The 16,685-nt window shown below is 34.3% G+C and overlaps 3 protein-coding genes and 1 long non-coding RNA gene across 4 annotated transcripts; 3 read left to right on the top strand and 1 right to left on the bottom strand.

Annotated features, from left to right (window-relative positions):
• Positions 1-1,354: 1,354 nt before the first annotated feature.
• On the top strand, positions 1,355-3,748 carry LOC133308625 (protein TIC 55, chloroplastic). Its single transcript, XM_061509265.1, has 3 exons — positions 1,355-1,850; positions 2,341-2,443; positions 2,540-3,748. Exons 1-3 carry the CDS (start codon positions 1,438-1,440, stop codon positions 3,656-3,658), a joined length of 1,635 nt encoding a protein of 544 aa, XP_061365249.1. The 5' UTR covers positions 1,355-1,437; the 3' UTR covers positions 3,659-3,748.
• A 260-nt stretch (positions 3,749-4,008) lies between these two features.
• LOC133308651 (protein SPA, chloroplastic) lies at positions 4,009-6,626 on the bottom strand. The gene is made up of 3 exons (XM_061509296.1): positions 6,306-6,626; positions 4,465-4,614; positions 4,009-4,327 (listed from the first exon to the last, which is right to left on the bottom strand). The coding sequence occupies exons 1-3, from the start codon at positions 6,507-6,509 to the stop codon at positions 4,253-4,255; spliced, it is 429 nt and encodes a 142-aa protein (XP_061365280.1). The 5' UTR covers positions 6,510-6,626; the 3' UTR covers positions 4,009-4,252.
• Positions 6,627-7,979: 1,353 nt separating this feature from the next.
• LOC133308619 (uncharacterized) lies at positions 7,980-9,212 on the top strand. The gene is made up of 3 exons (XR_009751188.1): positions 7,980-8,111; positions 8,189-8,263; positions 8,822-9,212. It is a non-coding gene; the product is annotated as an uncharacterized LOC133308619 (long non-coding RNA).
• A 5,124-nt stretch (positions 9,213-14,336) lies between these two features.
• LOC133308642 (probable steroid-binding protein 3) lies at positions 14,337-14,934 on the top strand. The gene has a single exon (XM_061509287.1). It carries the CDS (start codon positions 14,404-14,406, stop codon positions 14,704-14,706), a length of 303 nt encoding a protein of 100 aa, XP_061365271.1. The 5' UTR covers positions 14,337-14,403; the 3' UTR covers positions 14,707-14,934.
• The last annotated feature ends 1,751 nt before the right edge of the window (positions 14,935-16,685 follow it).

Below are 16,685 nucleotides of genomic sequence, written 5' to 3'. Positions count from 1 at the left end.
ATAAATTCTTAAACACAGGCTCTGATACCACATGTAAGCATTTCATCAGTAATTCAGTAATTCATGTTCAACAATAATCATTCAAGAACATGACATAGGACCTTTAGAATTCATGAATTTTACATAAACATACATTTCTCCATAAGTGCGGAAGATCTTTGATGGTGAAATCCTTTTCTCTGAGCCTTAACCCTTCACTGTTCTTGTATATTCTTTGATAGGGATAGGATATAACTTTCATAAGCAGACCCAGATGGAACGTTATTTTCTGTCATACACCCTTATCAAAAAACTGACCATATGACTCTTATATAACTGCACCTATCAGCAGTTAAACCTTGAATAACTTCCCTTAATAGTCAAATTACCATAATGCCTTTTTATTAATTAAATCAACTGACGTATAATATTACACATGAGACAAATAGTTTTACAGTATACATCGTTAACATCATAGAAGCCAATAAATTCATGGAATCCTGAAGCAGAGAATGAGTTTATGATAAAGCTAAACATAATATCAAGAGAGCATACATAGGTCTAACAATCACTGCAAAAAGAACAAAATTTTCACTAATTTTGGTTTGCTGGGTTGCCAGTTAATCTTAGTCCCTTAGGTGCCATGATTCTGTTCTGTTCTGTTTTTTTTTTTTTTTTTTTTTTTAAATTATTTTACAGTAAAGTCCCTTAGGTACATAAAAAAAACACTATTCCTATTTTTGTCCCATACAAACGAAAAGAGAGTCAAATATTAGTCCTTCTTTATGAAGTAAATGGAGTCTTCATTAAATTTACTAAGGATTACATTTTTAAAGAATAGGGACCAAAAATTAATTTTTTTTTTAAGGAATAAAAATAGGTACGGTATTTTTTTGTAAGCGACTTTACTCATTATTTTATAAAATAGGTACTTTTCATGTTTTTTATTTAAAAATTAAAAATTTAAATCAAAAAAAAAAATTTAAATATATTCTTTAAATTTGATTATAAAAATAATTTTTTTTTACAATAAAAAAATAAACTTATTTCAAAGAGGCCCTCTTCTATAATTTTTGGGTTAAGAATTTATCATTTTAGAAGATACATACTTATATTATTTTAAATAAAATTACTATATTTTGACGATTTTTTTTTTTTTTTATCTCAAAATCAAGAAAATAGAGTAAATAAGAACAGAGAAGGTAAAAAGTCAATAAAATATGATAATTTCACTAAAAATATCAAAATTTATGTACTATAAAATTATAAACACTTTTCTCATAATTTTATCATCATGACTTATTGCAATGATTAATATAACGTGTGGCCACTACTGGTACACGAATCCTGAAACACACACCTGAAGTTTGACAACTATTAACAAGTTTCTCTTGTACATCTTTTCCTCGGATACTGCTACCTCTTACAGTTTCAAACCAAACCAAACACTAGCTAGCCATGGTGTTGGTGATTCCATGTCTTTCACACTGCCAAAGCTCTCTAGCTTTGCGTGTTTATGCTCCACCATCGAGGCAATTACTACTCTGGACTCTCTCCTCCCATTCATTCAAACCAAGAAGGAAGCATGCCAGGTTTGGTGTCGTGGCAGATACCAAATCTGCATCTTTGCTTGATCACAAAGATGGGGAAGAAGATCACAAGGTTCTTGTGGGTCCTTCCACCGACGAGGAGCGAAGAGGTGAAAGGGTTGTTGCTGACTATGATTGGACAGAAGAATGGTACCCTTTGTACCTCACTCAGAATGTTCCCGATGATGCACCCCTCGGTCTAAATGTGTTTGACAAACAGCTAGTGTTGTTCAGGGATGGCAATGGAAATTTTCGCTGTTATGAAGATCGTTGCCCCCACAGGTAACTGTTTTGTTCTTGGTTTCTTCCACTTCCTAACGTTATAATTCTACTCTTAGGCTTATAGTTTGCTTTCAAATGCTATCTGTGATCACATGCACATCATATAAGGAAGACACATGAGGAATTCATAATTACTTTAGCTAAAGAAGCTGCATGCAATTTGATTAAATGAAAATAACATGATTATGTGCTCGAGTTTTCTCAATTGGTGCAAGTTTTGTAGCTTCTATTAGAAGAGAAGAGATTGTCTTAGCCTTAAAAAACAGTCAAGCAGCCTGAATTTAATTTGAAATGGGTCTGTATCACTGATTATTTATCAACTTAATTTTACTGTTAAAAGTGTACTTGTGAAGTGTCCTTGTTTCTTAGTTGACATGGGGGTTGAAATTATATGCCAAATGAGATAAAGATGCCTGCAAAATTGGGAGCCTATGAAATTCTGATTCCATTTTTTGTCAAAATGCTGGACCTTATCTTTTTTATGATTCAGATTAGCAAAACTATCCGAAGGCCAGTTGATTGATGGAAGGCTCGAGTGCCTATACCATGGATGGCAATTCGAAGGTGAGGGCAAATGTGTGAAGATACCTCAGGTTGGTTACCCTCCTACAGTTAAATCAAATGCCCATATAGTTGCTTCCAAGCTTAATGCCACATGATGTTTATCACTCTTTTTGTGTTTACAACAGCTTCCAGCTGATGCCAAAATCCCTCGGTCAGCCTGTGTTGCAACATATGAGGTAAGGGACTCTCAAGGTGTTATTTGGGTATGGATGTCTAGAAAGACCCCTCCAAATGTTGGTAAAATACCTTGGTTTGAGAACTTTGCAAGGCCAGGGTTTCAAGATGTTTCAACAACTCATGAACTCCCATATGATCACTCTATTCTTCTGGAAAACCTGATGGATCCTGCTCATGTCCCAATCTCACATGATAGAACGGATTGGACTGCAAAAAGAGAGGATGCACAGCCTCTGTGTTTTGAGGTGACTGAACGAACTGATAGAGGGTTTGCAGGTTGGTGGGGCAAAGAGAAGGATGGTTCTATGTCTAGCTTCTTACGGTTTGAGGCTCCTTGTGTTCTACAAAATAACAGGGAAATTGTTGATAAAAATGGTGAAAGACACTACTTCAGTGGTCTGTTTCTTTGCAGACCAACTGGGCAAGGGAAATCCATGCTGGTAGTGAGATTTGGAACAACAAAAAGATCTCCAGTAGCAAAACTGTTTCCTGAATGGTACTTCCATCAGAATGCAAGCAAGGTGTTTGAGCAAGACATGGGATTCTTATCATCCCAAAACGAAATTCTTTTGAAAGAGAAGGTTCCAACAAAGGAACTGTACATGAATCTAAAGTCATCAGATACATGGGTTGCTGAATACCGGAAGTGGATGGACAAAGTGGGGCATGGGATGCCATATCATTTTGGTCACAGCACTATTTCCTTGCCAAAAGAGCCTGCTGTGGTTGAACATGCACCTGCTGGACTCATTGCAGGACTATCAGCTTCCTTACCTGCCAAGGGGGGCATTGGAACAATGCATGCCCCAAATTTAGCCAATAGATATTTTAGGCATGTAATACATTGCAAAGGATGTAGAACAGTTGTTAAAGCTTTCCAAGCTTGGAAAAACTCCCTTTCAGCTGTGGCCGTTGCATTAGCCGCATTGGCAATTCTGGTATCTGGGAGACAATGGAAAGCACTTCTCTTGGTATCTGCTTCTCTGTGCTCTGTTGGAGTGTATGCATGCTCAACCGCCATTGCAATGAATACAACAAACTTTATTAGGACACATAGGAGATTGTGAGTGACAAGGTGTATAAAATAGTCGTTTTCAAACGAACACTCCTATTTTATTTAATGATTTATTACATGGAAGGATGATATCTTCTAGTCTCGTCTCCTTCTCTGTTATTTAAGCGGAACAATCTTATCTGAGTTCTCAGGGGGAGGGTATAGTCTGCCAATAAAACCCTCCGATATATTTATCTTAATTAAAAAAAAAATACTGGGATTTTACTCTATTTTGGATCCAAAAAGGTCAAGGAGGAAATTGTTAGATTTTAAAATCAGTATGATTTTTTCACTAAACCTCAACTTAAAGGTTCCCATAAAATACAAACCGATCAAAACTTTCAAAACTGCTGCTTCACATTTCATTTTCGTAAAACAACGACACTTGTACATGTCAATAATACATAAAAAAAATACCAATTGAATGCTTCCAGTAAAATGTAAGCGTTTGTTAAAAAAGGAATAACTAGACAATATTGTTCAATGTAGAGTAATCTGTCGTTAAAGAGGCTGCCGCATCTGTCAGACAGGTGAAAAATGAGGTATTATATAACTTCAATTCTCACGACTTGAAATATGCTCCACCATTTAAGCACTAGTTTTGCTACTACGAAGTAGGAGGTTCTTCCAACCACTTTGCACGAAAGCCTGTTCCTTGACAATCAGAGCAGCACATTGATCCCTGAATAATAACAAATCAACGACACAATAAGTCTCTTATAGATTGGTACGATGAGAGCGTACAGCGAAGAAAAATGTTAGGTAGGGCAACAGTATAGATGAACTGAAATTCAGATTAAACTTTCATCATAAAGGTACCTTCCCAGTGCAAATAATACAGCTAGTGTTTCTAGATGGGACTTCACAAAGCATGTTATCACCAAGAATAAAAAAACCAGTACCCCCACACCATTTGCATTCAATATGCCCTTTTGAGTTGCAAGATGAACACACGATTGGCCTTGGTTGCTGCAAGCATCATAAATATGAGAGAAATCAAGGACCAGCATGGCACTATCATAATGTATTTAATTTTAAGATTACTTTGAAGTAAGTTATCAAATCACAATTTAAATCATGAATCACCATGCCAATTTTTGAATCGTGAATTGTAAATCATAGAATCGTAACATTCAAATACACAATGAAAAATAAATTGAACTACATCATATAAATAATTCAAAATTATGTAGGGACAAAATAACTTGACCATAAGTCTAATAAAACATCCAGAATCATATAACTGAGTCACATAAAATGACTGCATAATGCCTAGGTTTCAAAAGAGCGAAAACAAAGCGAAGATATAGCCAAATAAGGTGCATATAGAATGAGTGAGTGAGTGACTATGTAAAGTCTCCGTTTCAAAAGAATAAAAATAGAGTAATGGAATAGCCAAATAGGATGCATAGAGTGAGAGAAAAGCAATGGAATAATCAAATAGTGTGCATTAAGTAGTGCTCTTTTAGTTCCTTTTCATTTAAGGATTTAAGCTTCTTTGACTTTTTAATTTCTTTTACAAGAATTAAGGATAGAAAAGCAAAAAAAGAGTAATGAATCATTGAAACATACAATTCGTATTGGTGATATGAAGTTGAACCCCTTCATGCATGTATTTGCACGATTCAAAGCCATCTCCGGTTCATCACATGATATGAATTGTTGCCTTGTTGAATCGTGTCAAATCACGCAATTCAAATCACAAATCATTATATTCTAACAATTATGCTCTGAAGCACTCCTCAGAGCAGGACTAAGAGATAATTGTAAACTTGGTATATGGTTTCATTCATTTGTCGCCAGCAGCAACTTTTAAGTTGGCAATTACTAGGCTAGAGTTGCAGACTATGAAAAATCATCTGGTCATACAAAGTTTCTACCACAATAACTATGCAAGATTTATGTCTGACTCTATTAAAAATATAACCATATGACAAAGGTATGGCCAATACTTTCAATTCAACGATTTAAAAATCACAGTGATAATAATGGTGTCCTTTGATAAATATGTTCTAACTTCTATTTAGTATTTACTTTTTTTTCTTCTCCAGCCACAAGTTTTCCTAATAAATGATATAACGTAGAAGTTGCAATTGTTTCTAGAATGGACTCAAAAGTCATACCAGATGCAACCTATACAGTAATACAACCAATCATGGAAAGTGACAACCCTATGCCCATGATCAGTCAAAACTTCCTACCAAGCAGCCAAACACATTGAAAAAGGAGCCTTCAGAGGATAACTGATCAATCACTGATCAGCATAGCCGTAAGGCTTAATAAAGTGCTTGTACGGAACTTGCCATGTATAAGCAATAAAACAGAAACAAAACACTTGAACTAAAATGAATGGTTATGAGATTCAAATTTTTGAACAGGGATCCTCTGATCAAATCGATACACCCCAAATTAAGCAGCACAAAGCAGGGATTGGGCGTGGTAGGTTGCGTTACATTAAAATTGAATTGAACCCTTTTGTTTGTGTTCATGCAAATAAATAAATTAAAACCCTAAAGCTTCGTATAAATATGCATTATGTATGTTTAGTATAGGATAACAAAAAATTAGGGTCGGAAAATGCTGAAATTTGGAGAATATGTATAAATATGAAGGAAAGTGTGAAAGAGAAAGAGAGAAAGAAAAAATGAGAGAGTTTGAACCTGAGAGATTAACCAGGTTCGTTCCATGCGCCTAGCGAAATCAGCCGAGGAGTCCACCATAGAAACCCGGACCCGCATCCGAGAAATTCTACTGTTACCACCCACAGTTTCTGCAATTCCAATTGGTGATGTGAAGAAACTTGTAGCGTGCATTGCTTTTGGAATAAGCGCTGACCCACTACTACAAGATACAAATCTATCCATTTTCTTTTTCAAGTTTCAACCTTCAATAATCAGATATCAGTTTGTGATTGATCGATGGTTCTCGGCGCAAAAATGAAGCGCTCCCTGCAGACAAGAACACGAATATTGCACGTTGCTTCTTGTGCTTGCTTGCACAAGTATCAATGTTAATATTGTGATTTTTTTAGAAAGAAAAATTGTCAAGATGGAAAGAACACAAAACCGTTTTTGCTAGTCCAGCGCTAAAATTTAATTAAATTTAAGGGCTTTAATGTTTGTAGAGTGAACGTAGATAAGTTGTTATCTACGTTCACTTAAAAAATTATAATGAAAAGGATTATTATAATTCTAAAATAAATTATAATTACAAAAATATCGTGATTTCCGTCTTAAAATGACGTGTTTTGAGCTCAATGTAAATAAGCTATTTACGTTCACTTTAGAAAAAGCAAACCCTATATCTAATAAACAATATATTATATAAATTATGGGCATGAAGTTTCTCATGTTTTATTAGATAAAATTATTTTCTATATCAATATATATAATATAAAAATATGGGACAAGATATACTTACAACCAAAAAAGTTTATCACGTTTACAACCAACCTAATCATAATTGATTTCTGTCAATCTAACGGTTATAATTTATTAGAAATTAATAATTAATTAATAAATACGACTCAATAATTTCCAATAAATGATAACCGTTAAATTGACGAAAATCAATGGTGATTAGGTTGGTTGTAAAGGTTGTAAACTTTTTTGTGGTAAGTATATCCTTCTCCTAAAAATATATAGGATTCGTGTAAAAAAAAGAGAGAGAAAAAAAGAAAATATAGACTTCATATATTTTTTTTATGTATATAAGAAATAATTTTATTTCCTATTATTAAATATACAAATCATATATCATAGTAAATGTTTAGTATATAAAATACTGTTTATATAGTATTGTGGAATAAATAAATGTAAAAAACCCAAATGAGTAACTTAGCGTAACAAGTTGTGAATAATAAATGTGTTTAAAGTTTTTTCTGGTAAAAGATAAAATTATTTTTTATATACATAAATGTGTGGGGTTTAAATTTTTTTTTCTCTCTTTCTTCTCTCACACCATTCCCACATATTTTTATATATGTTTAGGAAATGACACGAGAAACTTTAAACCCATAATAAATATATTAAATTCTTTTAATAAAAAGATAACCTATGACATTGCTTAGCTATATAAATTATTAAATTGAGATAATATATAATTAAATGAAATATGAGAAGCTATGAAACAATTGAGAGGATATAGCAAACAGCCAATATGTGAGTTTTGTAAACAAGTGGAACTGCGTTCCGTTTGAAATTGCTCGATTGGGATTGGGACACATGCCAAGTCTGACCCTCAATCTAAATCCAAGCAGTCTTTCCTCATGCAGTTTTTTTTGGGGTCAGCTACCCAATTTGTTTGGTTTCATCTGCCTCCTAAGCCATGTTCTTTTGGAATTGTTCTTCTTCGGCTCAACAATACCAAGGGAACCCAAAAGCCCATATGTTATTGAATCCTAAGGCCTAGAGTGCACAGTGCATACGAATCCCATATTTTATTATATGGACTGCATCATTACAAAGGTATCTACTCATTTTGAAGACTAACGTTTTCCTATCTATCTCATCATGATTGTAACTAACAAATTTTTCATTTTTAGGCGGGTCCATGGACGACTGCAGAGACCATGATTCAGGGCCTCCCCATTATTTTGAATGATTGTATTGCTGGACAGGTATTTTGGTTCTGGCTATATTTTTTATCTTGTCAATAAACATAAAAAATACCTAGCTCCCTATCCCTTTTGTAGGTACCTTTTGCTAGTATATTTGGTAAACACTACGCATGACCCACAAAGAATAAGTGTTGGTCAAGTGGTTTCTATGGAAAGGATGCAAAGGAACACACTAGAGGAGGTGAATAGTGTGTTCACGAAATTTTAAAAGTTTTCTCGTGTGAACTTTAGAATTTTGATACAGCTAATAAAGACTGGTTTTTCAGAAATTATTTAGATTGCTACAACACTTCCAATTTTAACAAGATCATCAAATGAGACTAACCAACCTAAGTTGTATTTAATCGTCAAGTCCTAGGAGGCACTTCAATTAGCACATAATAAAGAGCTGCATAAACAAGGTGTGTAATGGGTGGAAGTATTTCAAAGTTTGCAGTTTGGAAAATAAGTGCCTGTCTAAATTGTTCTATTATGCATACTTTGAATCGGGAGGGTAGGATAGGAGGAGTTGAAAATTCATGTTATACTGTTGTAAATTAATTTTGGTTTTGAATGTAGGGCTAGTGAGGATGAAGTAACAAGTAAGATTGTTACTGAGCCTGAGCACCATGCTCATACAAGATCAATAAATGATGAACTTACTGCAGTTTCCTTTCCTTCACGAGCTTGTCAGACAAAGAAGTTTCTAGCCAGTGACATAAGCCGAGACAGGGAGATTGGCTTCTTCCACTGGAAGATTCAACAGTGTACAGCTACCCAGGAAAGGTAGATATAATACCTACCATTCCCTGTAACAGGGAAGGGAAGGTATTTTCGGGCAAACAAGACCAAATGGTACCTGAATAGTTCCCAAGCATAGAATCTCAACTTTTGGCCATGGTTTGGATTTTGATTTTGCATTATTAAGAGGATATGCTAAGGGACTAATATAATTAAGTTATTTATATTTTGTCACATTATTCCAAAGTATGTGTTTTATATTGGAGTATCACAAAATAGATCAACATCATCAATATCAACAATATCTTTATCCCAAATTAATTGTGGTCGGTAGTAGATGAATCTAAATAAAAAATACGAAAAAGGTTGAAAAAAATAAAAATAGAAATAGAAATAAATAAATAAAATAGTAATATAAATATATATGAGGTAGGATCCTTTGACACCAGTGTCAAATTTCAAATTTGACACCTCATCTGAGCCATCAGATCAAAAAAAATCAATGGCTCTGATTTGTAAGCATGTGACACCATTGATTTTTTTTATCTTATGGCTCTCAGATGAGGTGTCAAATTTGAAATTTGACACTGATGTCAAAGGATTCTACCTCTATCTCTCTCTCTCTCTCTCTCTCTATATATATATATATATATATATATATATATATATATATATATATATATATATAAAGTAAAAAAGAAGGAGAAAAGATGAAGAAAGGAAAATGAAGAGGAAAAGGACTAAAAAGGGACCATCTGGAACATAGGAATAACAACAGGTCTAACCCTCCACCATGTTTATAGTTTTTATCCATTCCGTTCTAAGGCATACCGTCCGCCAATCTATATCTCACTCCATTAAATCTTGTTTTACTACCTTCCCCCAAGTAAGTTTCGGTCTACCTCTATCTTTTTTTTTGTTGAGCTCTTGGTAATAAACTTTTGTTCTTACGGGAGCATCCAGGGGCCTTCCCCAAACCACATCAATCTATGTTCTCTCATCTTTTCGGCCACCGGTAGTACTCCTACCTTTCGTCGAATATCTTCATTTCTTATCTTATCCATCCTCGTATAACCACACATTCACCTTAACATCCTCATCTCTGCTACTCTCATTTTATGCTCATGTTGCCTATGTGCTGGCCAACATTCAGCTCCATATAGCATTGCAGGTCTTACTGCTGTTCTATAGAATTTTTCTTTTAACTTAAGGGGGATTTTGCGATAACACAAAAACCCAGATGCACTACACCATTTTATCCACCCTGCTCTGATTATATGATTTACATCCTCATCAATCTCTCCACCTTTTTGCAAAATGGATCCCAGTTATCTAAAAGCATCTTTCTTGGGTACCTCTTGACCACTTAGATGCACGAGATCTTGGTCTACATCTCTTACCAGAGAGAACTCACACTTCAAATACTCAGTCTTGCTACGACTTAATGTGAATCCTTTAGATTCCAACGTGCTTCTCCACAATTCAAGTTTTCTATTAACATCGTCTTTGTTCTCATCAATAAGCACAATATCATCTGCAAAAAGCATACACCATGGCACTTCCTCTTGAATATCTTTTGTTAGTTCATTCATAACTAAGGCAAAGAGATAAGGACTTAGAGCCGAACCTTGGTGTACACCTACCGTGATGGGAAAATAACTTGATGTTCCGTTACAAGCTTTCACAGATGTAGTAGCCTCATCATACATATCCTTGATTGCCTTTACATACTTTGATGATACTTTTCTCTTCTCAAGAACCTACCATAAAACTTTCCTTGGAACCTTGTCGTATGCTTTCTCAAGATCTATGAACACCATATGTAAGTCCTTCTTCTTTTCTCGATATCTTTTCATTAATTGTCGCATCAAGAAAATGGCTTCCATGGTACATCTTCCCGGCATAAATCCAAATTGATTTACAGAAACCTTGGTATCTCTCCTCAAGCGATGTTCAATAACCTTCTCCCACAACTTCATAGTATGACTCATTAGCTTAATGTCTCTATAGTTAGAACAATTTTGTATATCTCCCTTGTTTTTGTAAATAGGCACAATCATACTTTTCCTCCATACATCAAGCATCTTATTTGTTTGAAGAATCTTATTGGAAAGATTGGTCAACCATTTTATTGCCACACCCCCCAAGCCTCTCCACACTTCAATAGGGAAACCATTAGGTCCCAAGGCTTTATTAGACTTCATCCTCTTTAAGCCTCCTTAACTTCATGTGTATTAATCCTGCGCATAAATCTTCTATTCAATTCATCATAAGCATCCTCCAAGCCCGCCTCGTTTATATCGCCATCCCCATTAAACAGCTTGTTGAAGTAGTTCATCCATCTTTCATTTACATCTTTATCTCTCACCAAAAGTTTTTGATTTTTATCCTTGATGCATCTAACCTGGGTGAGGTATTTACTTTTCTTATCCCTTATTTTGGCAAGTTTATATATACCTTTTTCACCATCCTTTCTCCAAAGATTTTTATACAAATCAACGAAAACCTTGCCTCTAGCTTCTCGCACTGCTTTCTTTGCATTTTTTCTCGCCAATCTAAACTTTTGCAAGTTCTCTTCGCTGGGACTTTTATGCAAAGATCTAAGGCATTCCTTCTTATGTTTAATTGCCTCTTGCACCATTCTATTCCACCACCATGTTTTCTTTGTATGAAATATATTTCCTTTGCTTTCTCCTAACACCCTCCTTCCCATATTCTAAATACACATAGCCATCTCATTCCATATTGCATTTCTCCTCCATCAAACTCCAAACGTCCTTCGTGCAACATTCTTTCATTGAACTCTTTCTCTTTTCCCTCCTTAAGCTTCCACCATCTTATCCTTGGGTTCTGGGTCTTCTTCCTCATTGTAAGTATTTTGTTGAACCGAACCTCCAGGACTATCAACTTATGGTGCGTAGCGACACACTCTCCAGGGTAGACCTTACAGTCGACACAAGAAGTTCTATCTTCTCTTCTATCCATGAAGAAATCAATCTGACTATGATTTTGGCCACTATGATATGTGATTAGATGTGACTCCCTTTTTCGAAAAAAAGGTGTTCGCTAGCATCAAATCGTAAGCTAGTGCAACATTCAATATATCTTCTCCAATCTCGTTTCTCGTCCCATAGCCAAAACCTCCATGAATTCTATCAACACCTCCATTGCTTTTACCAACATGACCATTTAGATCTCCTCCTAAGAAAATCTTCTCCTCTCGTGGTATTCCCATCAAAACCTCATCCAGGTCTTCCCAATACTGGCTTTTATCATTTGGTTACAGTCCAACTTGGGGTGCATACACACTGAGGATATTCAAGATTAAATCACCCACTACAAGCTTAACCAGAATAATCCTGTCGCCTTTCCTTTTGACGTCCACGACTTTATCTCTGAAACTTGTATCGATCATAATTCCAACACCATTTCGACTCTTGTTTATACTTGTGTACCATAACTTGAAACCAGTTCCATCCACTTCCTTGGCCTTTTCTCCAGCCCACTTAGTTTCCTGCAAGCAAACAATATTCACTTTCCTTCTAGCAAAAATATTTGCTAACTCCCTCAATTTACCTCTTAGGGTGTGTTTGGTACAGGAGAAATTTTTTGGTGACCGGGAATCATGATTAATGAGAATTCAGTAGAAATTGAGTTTACTTGGAATCTTACGAAAGATGTGTTTGGTTCGCCAAAATATTACCGGGAATATTGGGTAAAAATTACTGATTCCATATTTGGTTTAGAACGAAATATGACTTGGAATATGAGGTTATTTTACAAAAATAACCCCAAACTATTTTTACTTTTGTAATTGATAGATTGGGTCTAGATTTTTATGTGTATTGGGGTATTTTTGTCTCAAAATTTATTGTTGTGCTTTCCTTTCACTTGGTATTCTGATTGGTATTCCTATTTATCATATTATTTTTGGTAATCTGAATAGTGACTTTTCTTTATAAATCAAATTACCGGTAATCCTTGGATATCCGGGAATCGTAATTTATTCCTTCTACCAAACGTGGTAATTACATTTACCAAAGAAGGATTACCGGTAATCCTCTCCAAAAACTTGAACCAAACACCCCATTAAGGTTTCTATATTCCAGCTTCCCAATCGCATCCTTAACCCTTGGGCTGTACTTGCCCGCCACGCTCGTCCATCTGCGTGTTGGGACCCTGACATACTTCTCACCTAATTTGGGTGAAGACCTGGCGCCTTGCCTTTAGTCAAAGACCCTAGCATATTTTTCACAAAATAAATACTCTTATATTAAAATTATAAATAATATTTTAAAATTTTTGTATTTATCTATCTTTTATAAATATTTATAGGGAAATGATATACTTACAACCAAAAAAGTTTATCACATTTACTTTCAACCTGATCTCTGTTGATTTCCGTCAATCTAGCGGTTATAATTTATTGGGTTGCATTTATTAATTAATTATTAATTCTCAATAAATTATAACCGCTAGATTGATGAAAATCAACGGAGATCAGGTTGGTTGTAAATGTGGTAAACTTTTTTGGTGGTAAGTATATCATGCCTCATATTTATAAATTTTAATAAAACACTACTTAATTAATAATATCTATGAAAAATACACACAATTTTCAAATAACAATGTTACCATGAAATTTTAAGATGAAAAGAAATAGTGTAATGAATGTGATAAAAGAAATTTTGACTTAACCTGTGATTTTGAATTCTGATTCAATTTCTAATCATGTTAAAATTTTAATAAGATGAATTTCTATGCTGCTCCAATCCAATTAATCGAATAATTTGTTAATTATTAAAGATTAAAAAAAAAAGAAAATATCAATATTATCTTCCCTTTTACTGTTAAAAAAAGTGGTTGGGTGAAACGGTGGGTGAAGGTGATGTGAAATAAATATGAGAGTTGTCATGTACTAGTTAATATGATTATGTAAAGTAAGAGAATCTAATCTAATTATTTTTCTCAAAAAAAATTTAACGCTGAGAATTGAATAAATAATTTAATATAAATTATTTAAATTTTCATCACTTCACCAATTTTAGTAGCTTGATTCTATCACATTTTATTTTAATATTTTTTTTGTTCATTAATTATTGAGAGTGAATTCTCTTATTTTAAAATTTCACTTGATTATGTGAAATTTTTACATGCAACTTTTTTTCAATTAATAATAATTAAACTCTACATATTTAATATATATATATATATATATATATATATATATAAATTTTACATGAGTAAATAATATAAAATTTTATCATAATAGCATGGATTCCTTTAATTATTACATCCTCCACGTAATCATGATAAGAGAGGATCGATTCCCAATAAATGTCGAAAGGTGAAAGAAGGTGTTGATATTAGTTTGTGATGTGATAATCGCATCTCATTCTCATCAACGCTGCGTAGAGGCAATGGAGTTCACACCCCAGCAACTGAGCCAATACAACGGCACCGACCCATCGAAGCCCATATACGTGGCTTTGAAGGGGCGCGTGTTCGACGTCACCGCCGGAAAATCCTTCTATGGCCCCGGTGGCCCCTATTGCATGTTCGCCGGCAAAGACGCCAGCAGAGCCCTCGCCAAGATGAGCAAGAACGATGAAGACATCTCTCCCTCACTCGATGGTCTCTCTGACAAAGAGATCGGGGTTCTCAATGATTGGGAGAACAAGTTCCAAGCTAAGTACCCTGTTGTTGGCCGTGTTCTTAATTAATTATTTAATTATCTTATCATCCTCTGTATTCGGATCATACTATGTTTATGTTTTTATGTTTTTATGTTTCTGTTGTCTGAACACACTGTTAATTACCCCCCTTTCCCATCTCCCCAATAATTAAACTTTGTCTATCACTATTCTGCAAAGGGGATTTTATGTATTTCTCTGTTTGATGCTTCTCGCTCATCAATGTTGTGGATGCAAAAATTGATCTTTCTCCAATTATTCCTGCCCACTCAAAGAATATGATAATCTTGTCATCCTGCTCAATTGAATTTCGTTGATTGAATTGTGTTTTCTAGCGACAGTAGAGAATTCATTTTAATTTTTAATTTTGCAATAATATCAATTATGTGTTATCTATACCCTTGATATGAATACTTCTATGAGAGTCCAAAGTAATAATCCTAATATAATGCAATAAAGTAGCAGTTTTCTTTCATTCTTTCTTGGAATCCCATGGCTACTCCCATTGTTTGAGTTAGAAATAACAAATTAGAGAGATAGAGAGAGAGAAAGTGATGGCATGATTTGTGTATAAATGACTGGACTCAAGTAAGCTAGACTCCAGATTTGCAGAAATTGAAGCCACTCCACCCAAATTCCAAAATAGCAAGACGACTAGTCTTTTTTTTTTTTTTTTTTTTTGGATAAATCACGACAATGATATTCGGGCTGGGTTCAGGATTAATACTTTAAACCTCTCCTTAATATGGAAATCGAACACATACTCTCATCTCAACTCCCACAAGTCAATCAAACTACCATCAAGAATATTCTTTTGGAAACAACAAATTCCCACAAATCCCCCTTTTTTTTTCCCAATAAAACATTGAATTTTAATAATATAACCGAGGTTCCAAACATTAATAAAAAGTGATGATTCAATTCTTGAAATTTGTCAGTTCCAAACGGGGTCAAAGATTGTTGAAAAATTTGCCAATCTTATAAAACGCTGATTAACAAGACCTAACTCAAAGGCAATACTGAAGAGTTCATAAGATTGTGCCAGCAAATAACAATGGTAACATTTGAGAAATATCGAGATAAATCTTTGGAGACTTTTGTTGCCTGGGTGTGATAAACTGCTAATGGCAGACGTCACCAATGTAAAGAAAACAGTATGTAGCTATACCCGAGGTGGTGAATTATGGAGTTTTTTGAGATGCAATATCAAAAATAGTTTCTCTGTCCATTCAATTAATATAGAAGCAGATTGGCAATGATTGATTTGGATAGGGTAAGCGCAGCAGTTCATTGTCGTACTAAGGTAAAGAAATTCACACACACACGCATGTATGTCTCATGTGAGGCATAATTTGATTATTGGTATCAATGAGCGGGGCATAGAATTAGATTATAAAATGAGAGACTCTCCAGCTTCCATTCTGCAATATACACGGTTAATCAGCAACTCGACCCCATATATTAAAGGAAGAATATTTTATCATATTACATGAGAATTGAATTTTCATGTTGTGACTCTTCGATTTGTGTTAAACTTTTTTTTTCTCTTTTTAATAAATGTAGGGTCCACCACTAGTTGAGTCACAACATGAGAATTCAATTTTCATGCAATATGAGAAAATCAAATCCCTATATTAAATGGGATAAATAAATCTATGTTATAGGAACAAAGTTTCTCATGTTATGAGAGCTCGATTCTGCGTTAATATTTATTTATTTATTTAAAATTAATGGGTCCATTTGGTTGTATGTATAGGAAAAAAAATTCTCTCATGTTGCTTAAGAAAATGCAACCCCATATTAAATACACATCATGTGATGTGCTAAAGAAAAAAAAATATGCATCATGTGAACTTATCTCAACACTACATGTACATCAGGAGAAACCCTACAGGCTACAGCACTCCCGTTGAAGTGCATCTTTACTCGAAGAGGGAAGTTTTTAGAATATAGAGGGAATTATAAAAAAATATATATATATTAAAGTTAAAAACTTTTCTTTTTTTAAG

This window comes from Gastrolobium bilobum, unplaced genomic scaffold (genome assembly GCF_033153095.1).
Source record: "Gastrolobium bilobum isolate Gb01-03AN ecotype WA unplaced genomic scaffold, APGP_CSIRO_Gbil_v1 utg814, whole genome shotgun sequence".
NCBI classification, from domain to species: domain Eukaryota; kingdom Viridiplantae; phylum Streptophyta; class Magnoliopsida; order Fabales; family Fabaceae; genus Gastrolobium; species Gastrolobium bilobum.
The sequence above is the reverse complement of the archived record's forward strand: the minus strand, read 5'-3'. Positions and strand labels throughout refer to the sequence as shown.